This window comes from Aotus nancymaae, unplaced genomic scaffold, assembly GCF_030222135.1.
Source record: "Aotus nancymaae isolate 86718 unplaced genomic scaffold, 86718_ANA_hifiasm-v0.15.2.pri h1tg000064l_1, whole genome shotgun sequence".
Classification (NCBI taxonomy): domain Eukaryota; kingdom Metazoa; phylum Chordata; class Mammalia; order Primates; family Aotidae; genus Aotus; species Aotus nancymaae.
The window spans coordinates 3,475,691-3,494,139 of record NW_026988479.1 but is presented as its reverse complement, the minus strand read 5'-3'; the positions used below and the strand labels follow the sequence as shown (position 1 = coordinate 3,494,139).

The 18,449-nt window shown below is 33.6% G+C and overlaps 1 protein-coding gene across 2 annotated transcripts in view; it reads right to left on the bottom strand.

The window, feature by feature from the left end:
• Positions 1–960: 960 nt before the first annotated feature.
• SLC12A2 (solute carrier family 12 member 2) overlaps positions 961–18,449 on the bottom strand; it is a 106,544-nt gene continuing 89,055 nt past the window's right edge. The window contains exons 20-27 of one of the 2 annotated variants that reach the window (XM_012447974.2): positions 16,044–16,169; positions 13,464–13,511; positions 11,913–12,035; positions 9,594–9,705; positions 7,614–7,700; positions 6,387–6,522; positions 6,041–6,108; positions 961–4,109 (exon numbers count right to left, since the gene is read on the bottom strand). In XM_012447974.2, coding sequence (XP_012303397.2) covers positions 3,974–4,109; positions 6,041–6,108; positions 6,387–6,522; positions 7,614–7,700; positions 9,594–9,705; positions 11,913–12,035; positions 13,464–13,511; positions 16,044–16,169 — 836 coding nt within the window. In that variant the 3' untranslated portion in view covers positions 961–3,973. The remainder of the gene's footprint in view (positions 4,110–6,040; positions 6,109–6,386; positions 6,523–7,613; positions 7,701–9,593; positions 9,706–11,912; positions 12,036–13,463; positions 13,512–16,043; positions 16,170–18,449) is intronic. The other variant, XM_012447980.2, reaches the window with a different exon arrangement.

Here is an 18,449-nt window from a genome sequence, read left to right as displayed (position 1 = left end):
TTTCCTGGTGAACGAACAACAAAAACCTGCCGGCTCAAAGATGAATGGTGTTCCCGTTGTAAAACCTATTGTATAGTCTGATATTAGAAAATGTCACAAACATAATTGCCTTTAAATTCTCTTTTAGCTTTCCGAATAAGTAAGTAAACTGGCCTCAATAGTGACTTGAGAATAAGAAAGACAACAAATCAAAAAATGGATATTTACAATTTGTTTCAAACCTCTTAAGGCAGCCTGTAGCCAATCTATATTTTTAACTATAATTTGCATTACCTTAACACACATTTGCTGGGCAGACAGGGGTGAGTAATTTGGAAATGGACCAATCTATCCCAGCCATCTTATCTTATGGATCAACCAGCAGTGAATGCATAATGAGGAAATTCCTGGAGATGAAAGACCTGGGCTCTAGACCAAACATCCTTCCTTGATTTACCACACAACCTTGGAAAACTCCCTAAACTGCTCCAAGCTGCTTTCTCAAGAGTAAAAGAGATAAATAATTGTCCTTCATATATATCACACTTACAGTAATGTTCAAATGAGAAAGTGAAAATGCTTTCTAAAACTCCAAATGAGCTTAGACAAAAATCTTCAGAAGGAAAGAAACAGATTATGTTTAGGGACTATGAATCCCTTTCAATCTTCAAGTTTCCTCATTCACAAATGAGATTGGTCCAAAGATAAAACAATCAGAAAAGCCACATCGCTTAAAAAAGAAAAACCATAATGTGCCACATCTAGATGGTTCAGGTCATACTGTCAATATGAACAGTGATTATTCCAAAGACTTAGGGATAGTGAACAATTTCAAACAACTTTTTAAGGGCATGAATAGTAAAGTAAAAGCTATTTAAAAAATTCAGACACAAATGAAGTAATAGTTATCTAAATGAGATAAAAACCACAAAGTTGGCAAAGACTTACAAAACAGATAAAAATATAATAATGGACATTAAGTAGTTTTAATGAATCCACTTCCTTTATTGCAGTAACCTCTGTACAAAGCAGCAACTGCAATACTCAAGGTTAAAACATTAGAAAAGCATTTGTGTGACAGTTATAGTACAGTATTATCAAAATATTACATTTTCAAACTTAGCAGATAATCATCCACCAGAGCTCAAATCTTTAAATTATTTCCATAGTCTTAAAAAATATGTAATGTCAGAAAGCATATAAAAAGAATGTAAAAGGAAACCTAAAATACAAATGAAATAATGTAACAAATAAATATTTGATTTCAATTACTGTTAATAATCAGCTTAACACCACCATTCTCTCTAAACTTATTTCTTACTTATAGGAATAATGAACTGTCAAGTGCCATGGCATAATTATTTACTTCCAAGCTATCACCAATGATTAGAACTAAAAAAAATTTGGCATAAAAATCAAAATTCAGCATAAAGCTATTTTTAGCTTCAACACTAGCTAGCATCTCTAAGAATTGTTGAAATTTATCAGAGTACTGTAACAACCTTGAAAATTTTTGACCTGGTGTCTAGTGTTAAGTGAAAGTAATGTATTTTTTTTAAGTGAAAAGCTTCTTACATTATTTCACAGACAGTATTACCCACCCCACATTATGCATATGTAGATGTATTTTATGTACTTTATACACACATGTATGACGCATGACATTTGGTTCCTGTACTACAGATTACAATGTCATTTTCCTGAATGGGAAAAACTTAAGAAAAAAAAAGGTAAGTGTACCTGTGCACATTTCAAGATAGCAGCACTCAGTCCATGCCCTATTATCCATTTTAAAAGTTCACACATATTGTTTACTGAATAATATAATATTTCTACTGTCTTTCCCCCAAACACTGCAAAACCTGCAGTGTTTTAAAACAATGCTGAGTTATAATGTAGAAATTTTTTTTTAGAAAATCAGTTACTTCATTTTCTTAATATTCTGAATTCAAGTTATCAGAGCTCTATACTTAGCTCATACTCATGCAGCAAAAATGCTGCACACTATTGAAAATAATAATAATGTTATAGATGTCTATTCAAGATTCATGAAAACCACTGGGCGTGGTGCCTCACACCTGTAATCCCAGCACTTTGGGAGGCCGAGATGGGTGGATCACAGGGTCAAGAGATCAAGACCATCCTGGCCAAAATAGTGAAACTCCATCCCTACTAAAAATACAAAAATCAGCTAGGTGTGCTGGCATGCACCTGTAGTCCCAGCTACTTGAAAGGCTGAAACCGGAGAATCACTTGAACCCGGAAGGCGGAGGTTGAAGTGAGCCGAGATCGCGCCATTGCATTCCAGCCTGGCAAAAGGGATTCTGTCTCAAAAAAAGATTCATGAAAACCTGCATATATCCTCTACCACTGAAACTTATATCAATTAACCTAATTAACAGTACTTCAGGTGAAGTATTCATCCATGAATGGATGATAACTGTGTGAAATTACAGAATGCCCTTCAAATGATCGCCTTTGTTCTATGAAACCTGTATCTGTTAATCTGATTTTGAACTTATGTTTACTAAAACAAAAGGTATGCCTAATGAATCTTGATTATTTTAAAATGCAAAATACCAGCAACATAAATTTCATTATATATACACATGTGCATCTGTGTATGCATATACATATACACACACACACATACAAATATGTAGACATAAATCCCTTGAAATGTTTTCAGGAAATCCTTCCTTGAATAATAAATGAAAAACTTCACATTAATAATTGTATATAAAGCTTTTAGTAACAGTACATATGCACTGTCAAAATTGTACTAGTAGACTATGATGTCAAAACAGACGTTTCAAAAGCACAAACTGGCAGTTTTTCTCAACACAAAAGTTTTAAAGTATTAAGAATGGATTAAATTTTAATGTTCAGAATAATATGTTCAAACCTGAGTGTATTAAGACTAAATGTACTTGACAATTGAATGAATTAAGCCTAAAAACATTTCTCTAAGAAACCAGTGGTCCATTTAACCATTTGATGAAACATTATTTTAATGACTTGTAAAGGATAGTACAGTATATTGAAATTCCACTTAGTGTTACTGAAATATTCTATTAAATGACATTGCTTTGTCTAAATTTCCTCCAGAAAAATCTGTTAGCATTTCTTAAAAGTCCCTCAGATTTGAGGGAAATTCTAAATTAGGACAGTTTTCTCTCCAAATAAATATGAATGATACTGAGTATTTTTGTTTAAAGAATGATGTGATTTTTCAGCATGGAATACAGAAATTAAGTATAGGATAAATCTTCAATCTTCCCTAAGGTTTCAAGAAATAACAACAGCCAATCAGAGGGGTTAAAAAGGTATTTGGGGGCCTTTTTTTTCGTAGCTCTATATTTACAAATACTCATATAAACCTTACCGTGGGGTCACTTTTAGTTACCATCTCCCCTTCCCCATTTTTCATTAATCTACCCTAATTCTCACCTTTAATATCTAACAGATACGTTTACAAAAGTAACAAAACACATACAGTACCCAACATTAAATGGTCAGTGAAAGAAGACAAGCAGTGTTCATTTTGTTTTAAAGTGGAAGAGACTAGAAATAAAAACAATAGTTGAAGGCAAAGTTTGACATTCTATAAATTTATAAAAGAGGATATATGGATGAAATTTGGTTAATTTCAAAAGGCACCTCGAGGCTAAAGGCTTTTTGTACTCCTTTCATCAATCAAAAAGTAACACGCTTTTATTGCTATTCAAGTAGCAAAGGAAAACTCTACTCTCACAAACTTCAGTTCAATAGAGAAGAATCACCATTCATTAAGACTGAGATATGAAATTTGACTAAAACCGAAGTCTCCATGCACATATCAATGGAGCAACTTTCCTGTGTGCTTTCAAATTAATGAAATCGTGAAAGAAAAGTCACCATTTGCCATTGTGATGTTAATATGTCATTGAAGATCTCAGTTACTACACTAGGCACTGAAGTACCATTCTGGAGGGCTGTCCACTGTATAGAACATTTATGAATAGAAGGTAAGGACACTCTGATGATTCCCACGAACTAGGAGGATTGGTGGTAGGTCCTTAGATAGAGCTTCTAACCATGCCATGTAGAGCGCGCTAGACACAGCACCTTTCCGTGCAACTGGGAGACTCCTAGTATCAAAAAGAGAGAGAAAAAAAACCTGAGCAATGCATTTACAAAATAAAATGTAGCAAAGTTTATAAAATAGATTACAGTAACTAGAAATTACTATAATTACAGAATATTTCTGAGTGAAGGAGAATTCTGCATATAGAATAACAGCTACAGTCGTGTTCCTTAGCAATGGACACACATTTCTTAGAACTTATTGTTAGGCAATTTTGCCTTTGTGAAAACATCAGGGGAGTACTTACACAAACCTAGATTGTATAGCGTACTACACATCTAGGCTATGACACAGCCTGTTGCTCCTAGGCTAGAAACCTGTACAATATGTGACTGTACTGAATACCACAGGCAACTGTAACATGATGGTAAGCAATTGTATATCTAAATATAGAAAGGGTACAGTAAAGATATGTTTTTTCTTTTTTTTAGAGAGATGGGGTCTCAATACATTGCCCAAGCGGGACTCAAAACTCCAGGGCTCAAGCAATCCTCCCACCTTAGCCTCCCTAGTAGCCAAGACTACAGGTGCACACCACCATGCCCAGCTTAACATATAGTATTATAATATTATGGTACCACCATCATACATGCGGATATACAAGACTCTAATCTTTCAACAGAAGACTTTTAAAAATTTGTTCATAAGAACAGTAAATAAATATTTCGATAAACCAGAGTACATTCGGTATCTAACACTAAATCCTAGATTTACCCTTCTTCAATAAGAATAGAATTCTTTTAGGTGAAAGGTATGTTTACTATCAAAATTTAAAAAATAGAAGCTATATATGGATAAATGCAATTTTTATCTTCTCTTATATCAGTTTTAATTTTTTTGAGATGGAGTCTCCCACCGTCACCCAGGCTGGAGTACAGTGGCATGATCTCTGCTCACTGCAACCTCTGCCTCCCAGGTTCAAGTGATTCCCCTGCCTCAGCCTCCCAAGTAGCTGGGATTACAGGCACCTGCCACCAGGCCCGGCAATTTTTTGTATTTTTACTAGAGACAGGGTCTCACTGTGTTGGCAGGCTGGTCTTGAACTCTTCATCTCATGATCCACCCGCCTCGGCCTCCCAAAGTGCTGAGATTACAGGTGTGAGCCACCACGCCTGGCCTCAGTTTTAATTTCTATTTTTGAATGGTAGTAGCAGTGACCAGTTGCTGTATAAACTTTTTCTCTAAATTTCAATGTTGTAATGTCTCTTCCATTACAGGTATTTCATTATCATCAGCATAACTTAAAAGTTTCTGATATATTAAATGTTTGTTGTTAAACTAACAAGCTTTTGGTAGTTTTTTTCATTATTTGACTCTTTGTGTGTGTGAGGGGAGGCCTGAGTTTTCCTATCTAAGGACACAGGCTCCAGAACTGAGAAAATGTGGGTTCAAAGAATATCTAGTGTTGTTTAGTAGAGGAAAAGCCAAAGTAGACATTCAGCATCTGTATTTAACTCAAGGACAACGTGTCTGTATGTAAAAATTTGTGTGTGGGAAACATAAGAATGGGAATACAGACTGAAATCACTATTCAAATTTAATCTTCCGAATAACTTTTTTGGGGTTATTTTCAAGATGAAGCTGTCTGGGGTACAAATTTTAACATAGGATCCTCCTATCCCATACATGCTTAATGGCTATGCTGTAGTGTTCACCAAAATAAGGAATTTTGAAAAGGTGAGAAGAAAGGTAAACAAAAGGTTCCAATATAACCTATCATGATAAAAAAACTACTTGAGATTCATATAAGCTTAAAGTTTTTCTCTGTCTTTCTCCATATGCTTAAAGCATAGTATATTTTTACAAGTTTGTTTTTCCCTCCTGATAACCACTAAGTCAATATGGGTGTTACATAGATATGTAGTTGGAATAGAAACTAATTCAAAGCATATTATCATAAATTAGCAAGAAAATCTTTATAAAGACATTACTTACATGACAATAATATTAGCTGTGCTTGAATGTTCCTTTAACAATTCATTTAACCTGATCTGCCGGTATGTCTGAAATGAAACAGGAGAAAGTCATTCCTAGATCCTATGGAAATTAGAATTTAGCATGGTCCATAAAACTACAAGGAATTAAAAAGAAACTCAAATGATTTTTTTAAAAATGCTTTCTGCTAATCTCATATAAATCTAATTTGAGGTAGAGTTCATTTATACAACTGACCCCTCCCATATCAAATTGAAGTTCTTAGTTTTTATGTGGGAAGTATTTTTAAAAATTAAAAATTATACTATAAAAGATTAATGACAAGGAAGCAGAAGAGAGAGAATACCTTGGTCTTATAAAGTTCAAGCTCATTATCTGTTATACGCCATGGTTCATCTTCTTTCATTTTATCTGCAATATCTTGCTCTTTATCATCTTCATGAAGTCTGTATGGCTCAATCATTTCATCAAAAGCTACAATACTTTAAAAAACAGAGAGAATACTGACAACTAATCTTATTTTAAGTTACGTAACAGCAGAATCTTAAATACTAAATTATAACTTACATAGTTAGTGCCTCTCATTTATTATGCTCCTCTCCATACTCCAACACTAATAATCACTTTGGCAATTTATTTTGAAAACAGCAGTTTCTAGTCTCTCAAACTGATGAGAAAATTAGAACCCATATGGACAGTATAGATTCTGCATCCCTAATTTAAAATCCAAAATGCTTCAAAATCTGAAACCTTTTAAGCACCAATATGATGTTCAATGGAAATGCTCACTGGAGCATTCTGAATTTCTGAATTTTGGATTAGGGATGCTAAACCAGCATGTATAATGAAAATATTTCAAAATAAAAATAATCTGAAATCTGAAACACGTGTGGTTGGTCCCAAGTATTTGGGATTAGAAATCTCCAACCTGCAATAAAATTGCACTTTTAACTGCTAAAGCTGATCTCCTTGTATCTAACCTCTCCCACTATGGCCATTTTCTCTCAACCTAAATAAATTTTACCGTAGTACCCAAAATTATCCCTTTGAGCAATAAGTCAAATTGTGTTACTCCTCTGCTCAAACACCCAAAGGTTTTCCCAGTTATCAGTGAATAAAAGTAGTGTAAAAAAAAATGTACTAGAACATTTTGAAGGGGAAAGGACACTAAAAATTTAAGAAAATGCAAAATTAATTCCTATATCCAAATATACTTACCAGTAAAATAACATGAATGGCATTCTAATCCTCTATGAACATGAAAAACATATTTTTCAGTATCAAATCTAGTATGAAGCAGCCGGTATACATTGTTTTTACAACAGAAGCAACTCCCCCTGATTACAACCTTACAAACTGTAAAGCTATAACTTAAATCCTCTGTGAATATTGAAAACTCTTTAGATTTTGTTTAATATCTGCTACATGCATGCCTACTATCAATACTAGATTTTTAAAATACTGACTTCACATGTAATTAATAGCAGGAAAAAAAAATCTCTGGGTAATTAAGTTGAATCTGTGTCTGAGTATGCCATCTATAAAAGGATCAGAAATTTGTAGAGTAACTTACTTTTCTTTCTTTGGTTTGGTATTGATATCTCCTAGGACCATAATATCAGAGAAGTCTATCCGGAACTTGCTAAGCAAAGTAGCCATCCTACAACAAGAATAAACAGAATTAAGATACAAGTATTTTTATTCAGAATCCATATATCTGAAAAGCATGATTTATAGAAAAAGTCAGTTTATCATGTGCATAACAATGTCCATTTGAATTAATTTACACCATTCATTCACAAAGTAGACTTAAATTCACTGAGTAGAGACTACTGTTACATTCTTTTACTTTCTCTGAATCTCTCCTTTGTACTGAGTAATGGACAAAGAAAGACATTAATAATGAGATTTAAATGGCAGCTAATGTTTCTTAAGTTAATTTTAGTCAAATTACATTGATAAGTACATAGATTTCAATAAAAACTAGTAGACTAGTTTTGGATTATTTTTGGATCATTCTTTGATCCAAGAAGATTTATTTTTGGATTATTTCTTTTTGGATTATTCTTTCATCCAAGAAAAATGCTTATCTCAGGGCCCAAATATAACCTATGGGCCACACTGAAGATATAGCTGATGGCAGATTCAGTTCATAGTATCATGGGGGAGGAGGGAATTGGCACAGGACATAGAAAATCCGCATCAACAAGTCTGATTTTTCAGTAAATACCTTTCTGAAGCCATAGTTGACAATGAAACACTGGTGGTAACAACAGAAATGCTGAAGTGCACATACACACAAAAAGCAATTAGCAAAATGCAATTTTACTTGTAATAAAAAATGTTTTTAAACTGAGATATGAGAAAACAGATGTGCTACAGGTTTAACTATTAAATTTATTACTAGTATTTCTTGCATAATTCACTATTAGAAATAAATAAACACCTAGTTGAATTCCAGGATCTATCTACTAAGTGCCTATTATAAAACATGCTAAACATCACAGGGCCCACAAAACTCAAATTTAAGAAAATAATACCAGCCAGAATGTGATGAGTGGTAAGCATCAAGTATATTGTGATTCCAGAAAGAAACACAACTAGATTGGTGGGGAGATAAGTGGGGAAAAACAGGGAAGTCACTATGAAGAACTGAGCTGGATTTTAAAGAATGCAGTAAAGAGATAAAAGGAGAGGCAATTGAAGAGCTATTTACAGTAGAGAGATGAGAGTAGGCAAAAGAGTAAAAAGCCTGAAGTCACATGCATGTTTAGGGCAAATGGAAAAGTGTACTGAAGTATAAGGCATACTGGGGGAAATAGAAGAATAGAAAATGAATGAGAAGACAGATTGTCAAGGGCCTTGACTGCTACATTATAACAATTAGATTTTCTATGGCAGGTAGCAGAGAAGTTGTTAAAGTATTTTGGGTAGAGGAATGATATGGTCAAAACTCTGCTTTCTGAAAATAAAACTGGGTTTCGATGCTTCTAAGTACCCACGTCTTACCTTTGACCCATAATGTATACAATATACACATTAGGTCAAAGATTATGTACATTATGTACTCTGTACAATACATTCATTATAGGTCAAAGATAAAACAAGGGTATTTAGAAAGCAGGAGAGAAATAACTGAAACAAACTAGAACTGTGACAGTAGAGACAAAAGGAATACGACAGATGATGACGGCATCCTTCATTTTGTTGTCTGAAAGTCTACAACGTAATGTACCGCATATATAAATATGTAATGTTTGTACACTTTCTCCCTTGATTAAAAGAAAAAAGTTGCTTAGCATTTTAATGTTACAAGCATTTAATAAGGATCTTCTAAAATGCTAACATGTTAAAAAAAATTACATCTAAGTAAAATTAGGTATCTACTAAACATGAACACTAAAGAGAACAAGGTTAAAATTTTTAACTTCAGCAAAAAACAAAGCAACATAATTAGACATTTTCTGGGTTGTCCAATTTTTATCTTATCAAATTTATACTGCAGCAATGAAGTGCTACTAGATTAATGCCCTTCAATGTGAAATAAACTTACGCTCTCCGGTCATGGTCTATTCTGTTTATCTTTCCACCAATGAATACTCTGATCTTACAGTCTTTCCATTTTTTCTTGGTAGTCAAAAGGTAAGGTATCAATAAGGTCAAACCTAAATTATAAAAATATAATAAATCATTTACTAAATGCTAAGTTTCTTAATCAAGAACATTAATTCAATTTAGTCTTGAGAAACATGTTTACTACAACTCCATAAACAAAAGTCTTCTTTCTGTCCTTCCTTGATAATTCAGTCAAAAAGCCATTAGCAGACCTGAGCAAGAAGGGACTCCTAATGGAGTCTGAGCTTATTCAAGGAAGACAGCCAAATGGGATAGTGGCCTAGTAAAGTCAGGAGACTAGTCACGTACAACATGATTGAGAAAATAAGTGTTATTTATAGACCTTAGTGGGAGCTGTGTTTAACACTGGAGTGAGAAATACAAAAAGGGAGAAGCTGGACTGAAATTGGTTTTTGATCTCCATTTATATCTTCACACACACATTTACATGGAGTGCCTGGCTCCATACATTGAGAAGGCCCGGAAGCAGTGACACTCTAGTAGCCACAAGTGTATCTAATGCCCTGATCTTTGTTTCTAAACACTACTATTCAGTAAAAGGAACCAGCATTCCTTGGATCAAGGGTTACTTTCATGGCGTGAAGGGAAAGTGCAAAACAGTAAAACCAAGCCTGGAACATCTTCTTGTGTCAGAAAATAACTCAAAGAATGACTGGGACATGATAAATGGAAACAAATCAGCCTAAGGAGGATTCCACTGGTGAAATATGGGACAACTGGAACATCAAACCAAATAAAAGTAACAAATTATATCCTGGCATATTTTGGATATTAGACCCTGCCCAAATCTCATGATGAATTGTAATTAATCCCCAATCCTGAAGGTGGAGCTTAGTGGGAGGCGTTTGGATCTTGGATCATGGGGGTGGGTCCTCCAAGGTTTTGTGCTTTGTGACAGTTCTCATGAGATTGGATCATTTAAAAGTATGTGGCGTCTCTGTCTCCTCTCTATGTCTCTCTCATTCCTGCTTTTGTCATGTGATGTGCCTGCTTTTGCTTTGCCTTCTGCCATAAGTAAAAGCTCCCTGAGGCCTATCCAGAAGCTGAGTGATGTCAGCACCATGCTTGCGCATCCTGCAGAATCATCCGCTGATTAAACCTCTTTTCTTTATAAACTATGCAGTCTCAGGTATTTCTTCGAAGCAATAAAAGAGTAGTCTAATACATATCCCATTGAATATCAGTAAAATAGAAATCAATGAGTCCACACTGATAGAAATAAAGAGACAGCTCTTCCTTACAATAAAATGCCAACTAATAAATGAGGAAGAAGTGTTGGAATTGTAAAATCATCATCTGACAACCACAACAATAAATTTAGGGAAACATCAATGGATGCTAAAGATAGTGATGAAGGCTGCAAGAAAAATGATGTATTCACATAGTCTCAGAGTAACTCCCCTGTGCCATCCCCAATACCTGTAATTATAAAGGCAGAGGAAGATAACTTTTCAGTGAATAAACCTGATGAAAACCATAGTACTCAATAATTAAAGTTAATTTCACCAGTGATGGGACAAACCAATATCCTGTGCCATCTGATGAGATGTAGACAGAAGAGCACAGCATTACTTCTGTGAAATTTCTGCCAAAGATAGATAACCTAAAACTAATTATAATAAAACATAGGCCAAGCGCAGTGGCTTAGACCTGTAATCCCAGCACCTTGGGAGGCTGAGGTGGGCGGCTCACCTGAGGTTGGGAGTTCAAGACCTGCCCGACCAACATGGAGCAACACCGTTTCTACTAAAAATACAAACTTAGCTAGGCTTGGTGGCGCATGCCTGTAATGTCAGCTACTCAGGAGGCTGAGGCAGGAGAATCGCTCAAACCTGGAAGGCGGAGGTTGCGGTGAACTGAGATTGCACTATTGCACTCCAGCCTGGGCAGTAAGAATGAAACTCCATCTCATAATAAATAAATAAAATAAATACATAAATAAAACATTAAATAGCATTTCGAATTGGGTGACAGTCAACAAAAAGGTTGACAACATTTAAAAAAAAATGCTAAGGTCATGAAGCTCAAGGAAGTACAACTGAACAACCTCTGCGTTAAGCATACTGAAGAGACCAGACAACTAAATGCTGTGCCTGATTCTGAAATTAATCCTTTTACTTTTGGGAATGCTGGCAAAATTGGAATTGGGACTACGGGTAAAGAATGCATACCATTTCTTACTATTCTCACAATTTCAGTACATTTAAAATCATTTAAAAAAAATTAACAACCTTACCTCCATCATCAAAAAGCCACCAGACATCAATAGTATTCTTTCCTTGTTTTTTCTGAAACTGTGTACTAGCTTCAAGAAGCTTTTGGTCAGCTACATTTAAAGGCACAATAGGGCCTTTGGATTCTAAAGGATTAAGCAAAAAATAAAATGTAAGGAAAGTAAATGTTAAAAGCCCTTTGCTGAATGCCTATCATTTCCTAATTTTTGTATTCAGATGTTTATAATACAGACAATCGCATATGGCATCTACCATAAGCTTTCAGTTGTTTATAATAAAACTATACTTTATAAATGGCTACAGAGAAATAACTCTTTACAGTAGCTAAACCAATCAAAATTATCTGCCTAATTACTAATATATTCAAGCATTCTGAATGAATGTAAGAGAATCATAAACATCAATCAAAAATACATACTGGGCTCTAGATTTTGTGTTTTTTTTGAAAAGCTGTTTTAGTCTAACTGGACACATCACGTTTACACCTGTTCTGTGAAACTATTTCTTTGGTAATCTGGTATCTCAATAATTTAAAGCTCAAAACTTTTTAAAAGACAGTTGTTATCTGTAATATAAATGAAAAATGGGAGTTGAAGACATACTAACATATTCTTACAATTATCACAGTGAAACCGTAGTCTAAGGAAAGACTCCCTCATCTTTACCTATGTTTTGTCCCCAATATGTGACATCCAATTCTAAAGCCATATAACCACATCTTTCTCTGAACTACAGAAAGATGGTGGGAACTCCTTGGAAGGGCACCCATTTGCTGCAGGCCTGAGAACAATACACCAAGGAGTTCCCATTTATATTCCCAGGAGTTAAAACAAAACAAAACAAAACAAAAAACAGCACTGATTCCGTGAGCAAGCAAATGACTATTATGAAACTCCTACACCAAAATTTTAAAAGCAGAAATCCATACAAGGACATCTGATCACTTCTGTAGAATGTCACTTTTCATGCTGCTGTGATATATGCAAACATGACAAATGATTTTGCACGATGAAATAAAATGGCTACCAAACCACACTGCTCCATAACTCTCACCTCTATCTCCTTCTCATAAAATTCATGTATGTTGACATGACTGTGTATCTCCCAAACGCAGCACGACTGTGAGAAATATTGTAATTTTTGAAATGAAAAATATATTAGTATCAAAATTGAGGACTTGGCTGGGTACAACTGATGGTAAAGGATGCAAGTGACACTGCAAATAAAACCTACTTCAGTGTCCCTACTTATCATCTAAACCATGCAGTTTAAATTAAAAAAAATAATAATACTACTACTGGCTGTCTGGGTCTGAATATTTCAGAAATGCTATGATGATTTAAAGGAATTTGTCTGTGATATAATGCCATTTCCTGGGAAGATTTAACTCTTTAGTTAGACTAATGATAATTTTTCTAATCTGCATTTATAGAACTGTAACATCACCTCACCATGGAAACAAAAAGTAAGGTTAAAAAAAAAGGAATAAGGTTGGAGTTAAAGAGTTTACAGTATGAAAGAGGGATTAAAATAAAATGATGAAAAATGCCTGCCTTTTTTCAACAGTGGTTGAGTTGGAGTCTTGCCATCCTCTTCCTCATCTAGATTATGTTTAAAAAACACAAAAATAAGTTAATTGCCTTTATATTAATAAAATAATGAAAATGTAACTAGAGCACATTTATAAACAAAATATAGTATGAAGTAACAGCCCACTGAAGAATAATCAAGACTGAAGATTAATATTTTCTGCAGAATGTTGAAGCTTTTAAAAAGCAAACATATCTGAGACCCCTCCCCTATAGGATGACTAACACTCCTAAATTTAATTCCTATAAAATTTTTCTTAAAATTTCAGCATATTTTAAAAACTTTTATACTTTCATACTTGAAATAAGTTGAAAAGACATTGAACTGTGGCTTATAGAGTGTAAATATGACATTAAAAACTGATATTGCAGATAATATAAAAATTTTAAACGTGCCACTGCATCATCATGCAAATGACTGAAGAGCAATTTTAGAAACATTTAATGGATATTTGTTATTTGTAAAAAATTAATCACCACTTGAAATATTAAGAAATTTGATCAGAGACAGAACTATTTTGCTTTAGGTAAAATGCCAGGTTATACAGGAGTGATTTTTCTCAAATATATAAATTTATATATATATATGTATGTATGTGTGCATATATTAATCCATTTATATTTAAAGATATCTATAAATATTTTTCTGGCATTAACAATTTTCCCAATCTTATTTTATTCCCTTAATATAAGTTTGTATTATAATATTTGTTTACGACATATAAAACTCTGGACTTGGGACAAGACAGAGTATACTGCAGTGAGTTCTGGAGTTATACTGCAAGATTGCAATCTTACCTCTACTTGTTTTACTAGCTGTGTGAGCTTTAGTTACTGAACTTGCTTTTCTCTATTGTAGAAAGAGTATTAGCACCTACCTCTTAAGCTTGTTATACTAATGCAAGTATTAATGCACTGAGCTCTGTGCCTGGCAGAAAAGTATTTAGACGGTGTTCTTTTTGACTCCTTGCATGTTGTATAGTTCAATAACCAAACAGACACAACTAAATACTGTGGACTTATAATAACTACATTCTAATGTCTCTAATTCTGAAGACGTTTTAAAATGTATAAACTTTTCTATAGTATCTATGCTGCTAACTTTGAGAATAACTAACTACATAGAAAATAAACACAAAATAAAGCAAATGCTAATTTCTTGAACTCCTGACCTCAGGCGATCCACCTGCCTCAGCCTCCCAAAGTGCTGGGATTATAGGCGTGAGCCGCAGTGCCCAGCCTAGCAAACGCTAATTTCTTAAACTTGTAATGAAAAAAGAATCAATTATATTTAATTTTATAGCATTCAATATTGTTCTTATAAAGAGATACTTAAATTTGTCTTTGATAAAGTTATAAATATAACTACTGATATTCTGCATTCACTTAAAATAGCTCAGAAACGTTAAGAGAATCTCGACATTTAAAAAAAATTATAAATGAAGTTAAAGGCATTTAGATTTTTATAATAAAAAGGTAAATAGAAATGTACTGACCCAGTTTCCTGTTCTATAAAAATAATAATTTCATAAGATCATAACATATATTATTAGCTAATGTATGGGTAACAACCACTATAATGTGGGTGCATGGAGTAGATGCTTGATGTGTATTACTTCTTACCCTCCCATCAAAACTTCCCCTATTAATTCCTAACAGATTCTGTAGAAAAAGAATGTTTGAAACAAAAGAAAAAAACAAAAAACAGGAGATGAAAGAATGTATACTGCAAACTAAAATAAATGCTAGAACATAAGAACAGTTATCAGAATCAGTTTATAGAATTTTGAGGAAAAACAAAATAAATTATAATCAAGCCAACAAAGAACTGAAAAGGAAAATGGGTGTTTAACTAAACTTTAACTACTAATATTCTAAGCCAATAAGGTAAATAAGAAGGAAAGAAAATAAAAAGCAACATTACTGCTTCTAAGTAATATAGAAGAGATAAACTACACAGAGATATGATTGGTCCAAGGTTACAATTTCAGAAAAATAATGGGAAATATTTTGTAGGAATCAAAACTATGTTATGGTTTGATGATTTACAGCATAGATTTTTTTCTTGTTGCGTGTCAGCTGGGAATAGGACAGATGGAGATACTAGACTGAATAGAGGTAGGAGAGTGAGGGTGGGAGAGTAAGATTTGGAAGTCATCCCTCTTTCCTTCTCAAACATGACACATATTTGTAGATGAAATTATGTGAAAATCTCATGAGTCTGTTACTTTAAAATTACCATGTTGTTTCCAAATTCAGATTTAACCTATGCTTCAAATTAAAATGTTTTCTTTAAAGCAAGTATAAATAAAAACACAGAGGCCGTATTAGTAAATAATTGGCATGGTTTCTGTTTGATGATCTACTCTAGTACCTTAAAACAGCTAGTCATTCTGTAGCCATTTTTGAAAGCCATAAATTTTACCTGACCAACTAGAAATGACCAGTTTGAGAACAGGTTATTTTTTATAAGACATATATTATAATTAAAAATGTCTCCCAAATTAAAACATTACTAAGACTTATTGTTTGAATGAAAATTACCTTTGTGTGTAACAGGTTTTTCACTGAGTGGTTTGGAAGTATCTAAATCGGATATTTTACTATACTCCACACTTACTACCACATCCTTGGTGCCAGGAGATTTCTCTTGTGATGACAGTAATTCTTCTGTAGACATAAAAGTATTTAAAATAGTATCTAAGTCATATTTTAACTGTTAAATAAGGCATTATGGTTTAATAAACTATTATGAAAACATAAGTTTATTATAAACGACTTATTTAAAAAACTATGATAACCTGTTTGAAATGACCATTCACTTAAATACATAAACCACAACTCAGTTACAGGTTGAGTATCCCTGATTTGAAAATCTGAAACTTTTTACATGCTTCACATGATTCTCAAAGGAAATGCTCATTGGAGCATTTCAGATTTTGGATTTCTGGATTAGAGATGCTCAACTGGTAAGTACTGTGTAATGCAAATATTCCAAAATCAACCTCCCCCTTCCAGATTCTGAAAAACTTCAGGTTCCAAGCATTTTCTATAAAGACACACAACCTGTATTTGAATTAAAAGCTGGAGAATTAGTAAGGAGTACAATTCATAGAACAGTAGAATCTGGCAGACAGTAATACATAGTATGTGAATCTATTCTGCTCTGAACGTCAGTTACATACATAAAAAATGTAAAATGTAACAAATGTTCATAGATATGTAAGAAGACAGACAACACTGAAAAATTCTATCCAATACTATAAAACCAAGACCGTGAAATAGAGTCTTCCTAAATTAATGGTGAAAGTACCATTTCTTCATTTTAAAGTAGTTTCTTCATTTTCTCTTTTTGTCAGAGTTAGTAAATATTTGGCTTCCATCATACAAAAATGTATCACAAAGACAAATATAATATGAAATTGATAGCCTGTCCAATTTATTTCTCTTCATTTACACAAATCCTCATCACTTATTTGTGTAAATAAAGAGAAGCAAAAGAAACTACATGCCAGTACTTTGCTAAGAGCTCATAGGCCTTAATCTCCTTTTCAATCTTAACAACCAACTTGTAAGGTAGATACATTTTAACAGATAAGGAAACCGAGGCTTGGAGTCACCAAATTTGCCCAGGCTACAAAACACCTAACAGAAAAGGCTGAGATTTTTAAAAGCAGATTTGCCTGACTCCAATGCCTATGCACTTAATTCCTATGCCAAGTCAAATTCCTATTTTAAAACTTAACGATGAATAATAAGGCATTCAAAAACATATAATAATGCTTATAAATACATGAAAATACTTTTTAAAAGTTTCAATCACATTCAAACTTCAATAAATGATAGAACTATATCATTTATTTGCCAAACTGTGATACATGAAAGGGAACACTACTATCTGTGTGAACAGGTACTCTAAAGCTCAATTCCAGAATTGGAAGAAGAAATAACTGAAGAAGAAATAACAGCAAGAAATAACTGAAATAGCATTTTGCCAAACCTATTCCAGATTGCTGAAAATGTAGATTTTGGTTGCACGGATAAAGACCTCAAAGTGTTCCTTTCAAAACTGCAGACTGCCCTTTAAGGGGCAGAAAGAGGGAAGATTTAAACAGTTTAAATACAGAAGCAGATACCTCTTATGTATTTTTAGGCTTAGTTCCTTCAGATGATTTGGTTAATTAACTGATAAGGGTAATATGTTAGATATGTAGACTTTCTTAAGCTTATGATATTTCTTAAACTACCAGAAAATCTTCAGAAGATATAAAAATTTTCATGGGTGATCCACTTGCCTCAGCCTCTCAATGTGTGGAATTATAGGCGTGAACCACCACTCCCTGCCATAGTTTTTATAAAGTTGGCAAAAGTAGTAATTATACCTTACTTAGGGTTTAGTCTTCACTTTAAAAGTTACACACTATATTATTTTATAATTATTTACATACTATTCTTGATATGTCAAAATTATACAGTAATGACAGGAGACAAGTATACAGTGGGAAGTAGAAAGGGGGAGCACATAGGGAGACCTTTGCAGTGACAGAATAGCACTGTACCTTTTTTTTTTTTTTGCTTGCAACGAAATATTTATTCAGTAAATTTAATTCAGCCAGTTCAGCTAATATTAACGTGTGAAAGGGTGTTTTTTCTAGAAAAGAGCTTCCAGAACAAAGAATGTGTACTGAAGATAAGGTAAAATCTTTAATTTTCTAGAGTGCTTAGAGGCAAAGCTTCCAGTATTTGCACTAAGATGACTCTATCTCATTCAAAGAGGGTCCTGGTGAGCCATTGGGAAACAGGCCACCACTGAAAAAAAAATTTTTTTTATTGTACTTTAAGTTCTGGGTTACATGTGCAGAACATGCAGGTTTGTTAAACAGGTACACATGCGGCATGGTGGTTGGCTGCACCCATCAACCCATCATCTATATTAGGTACTCCTAATGC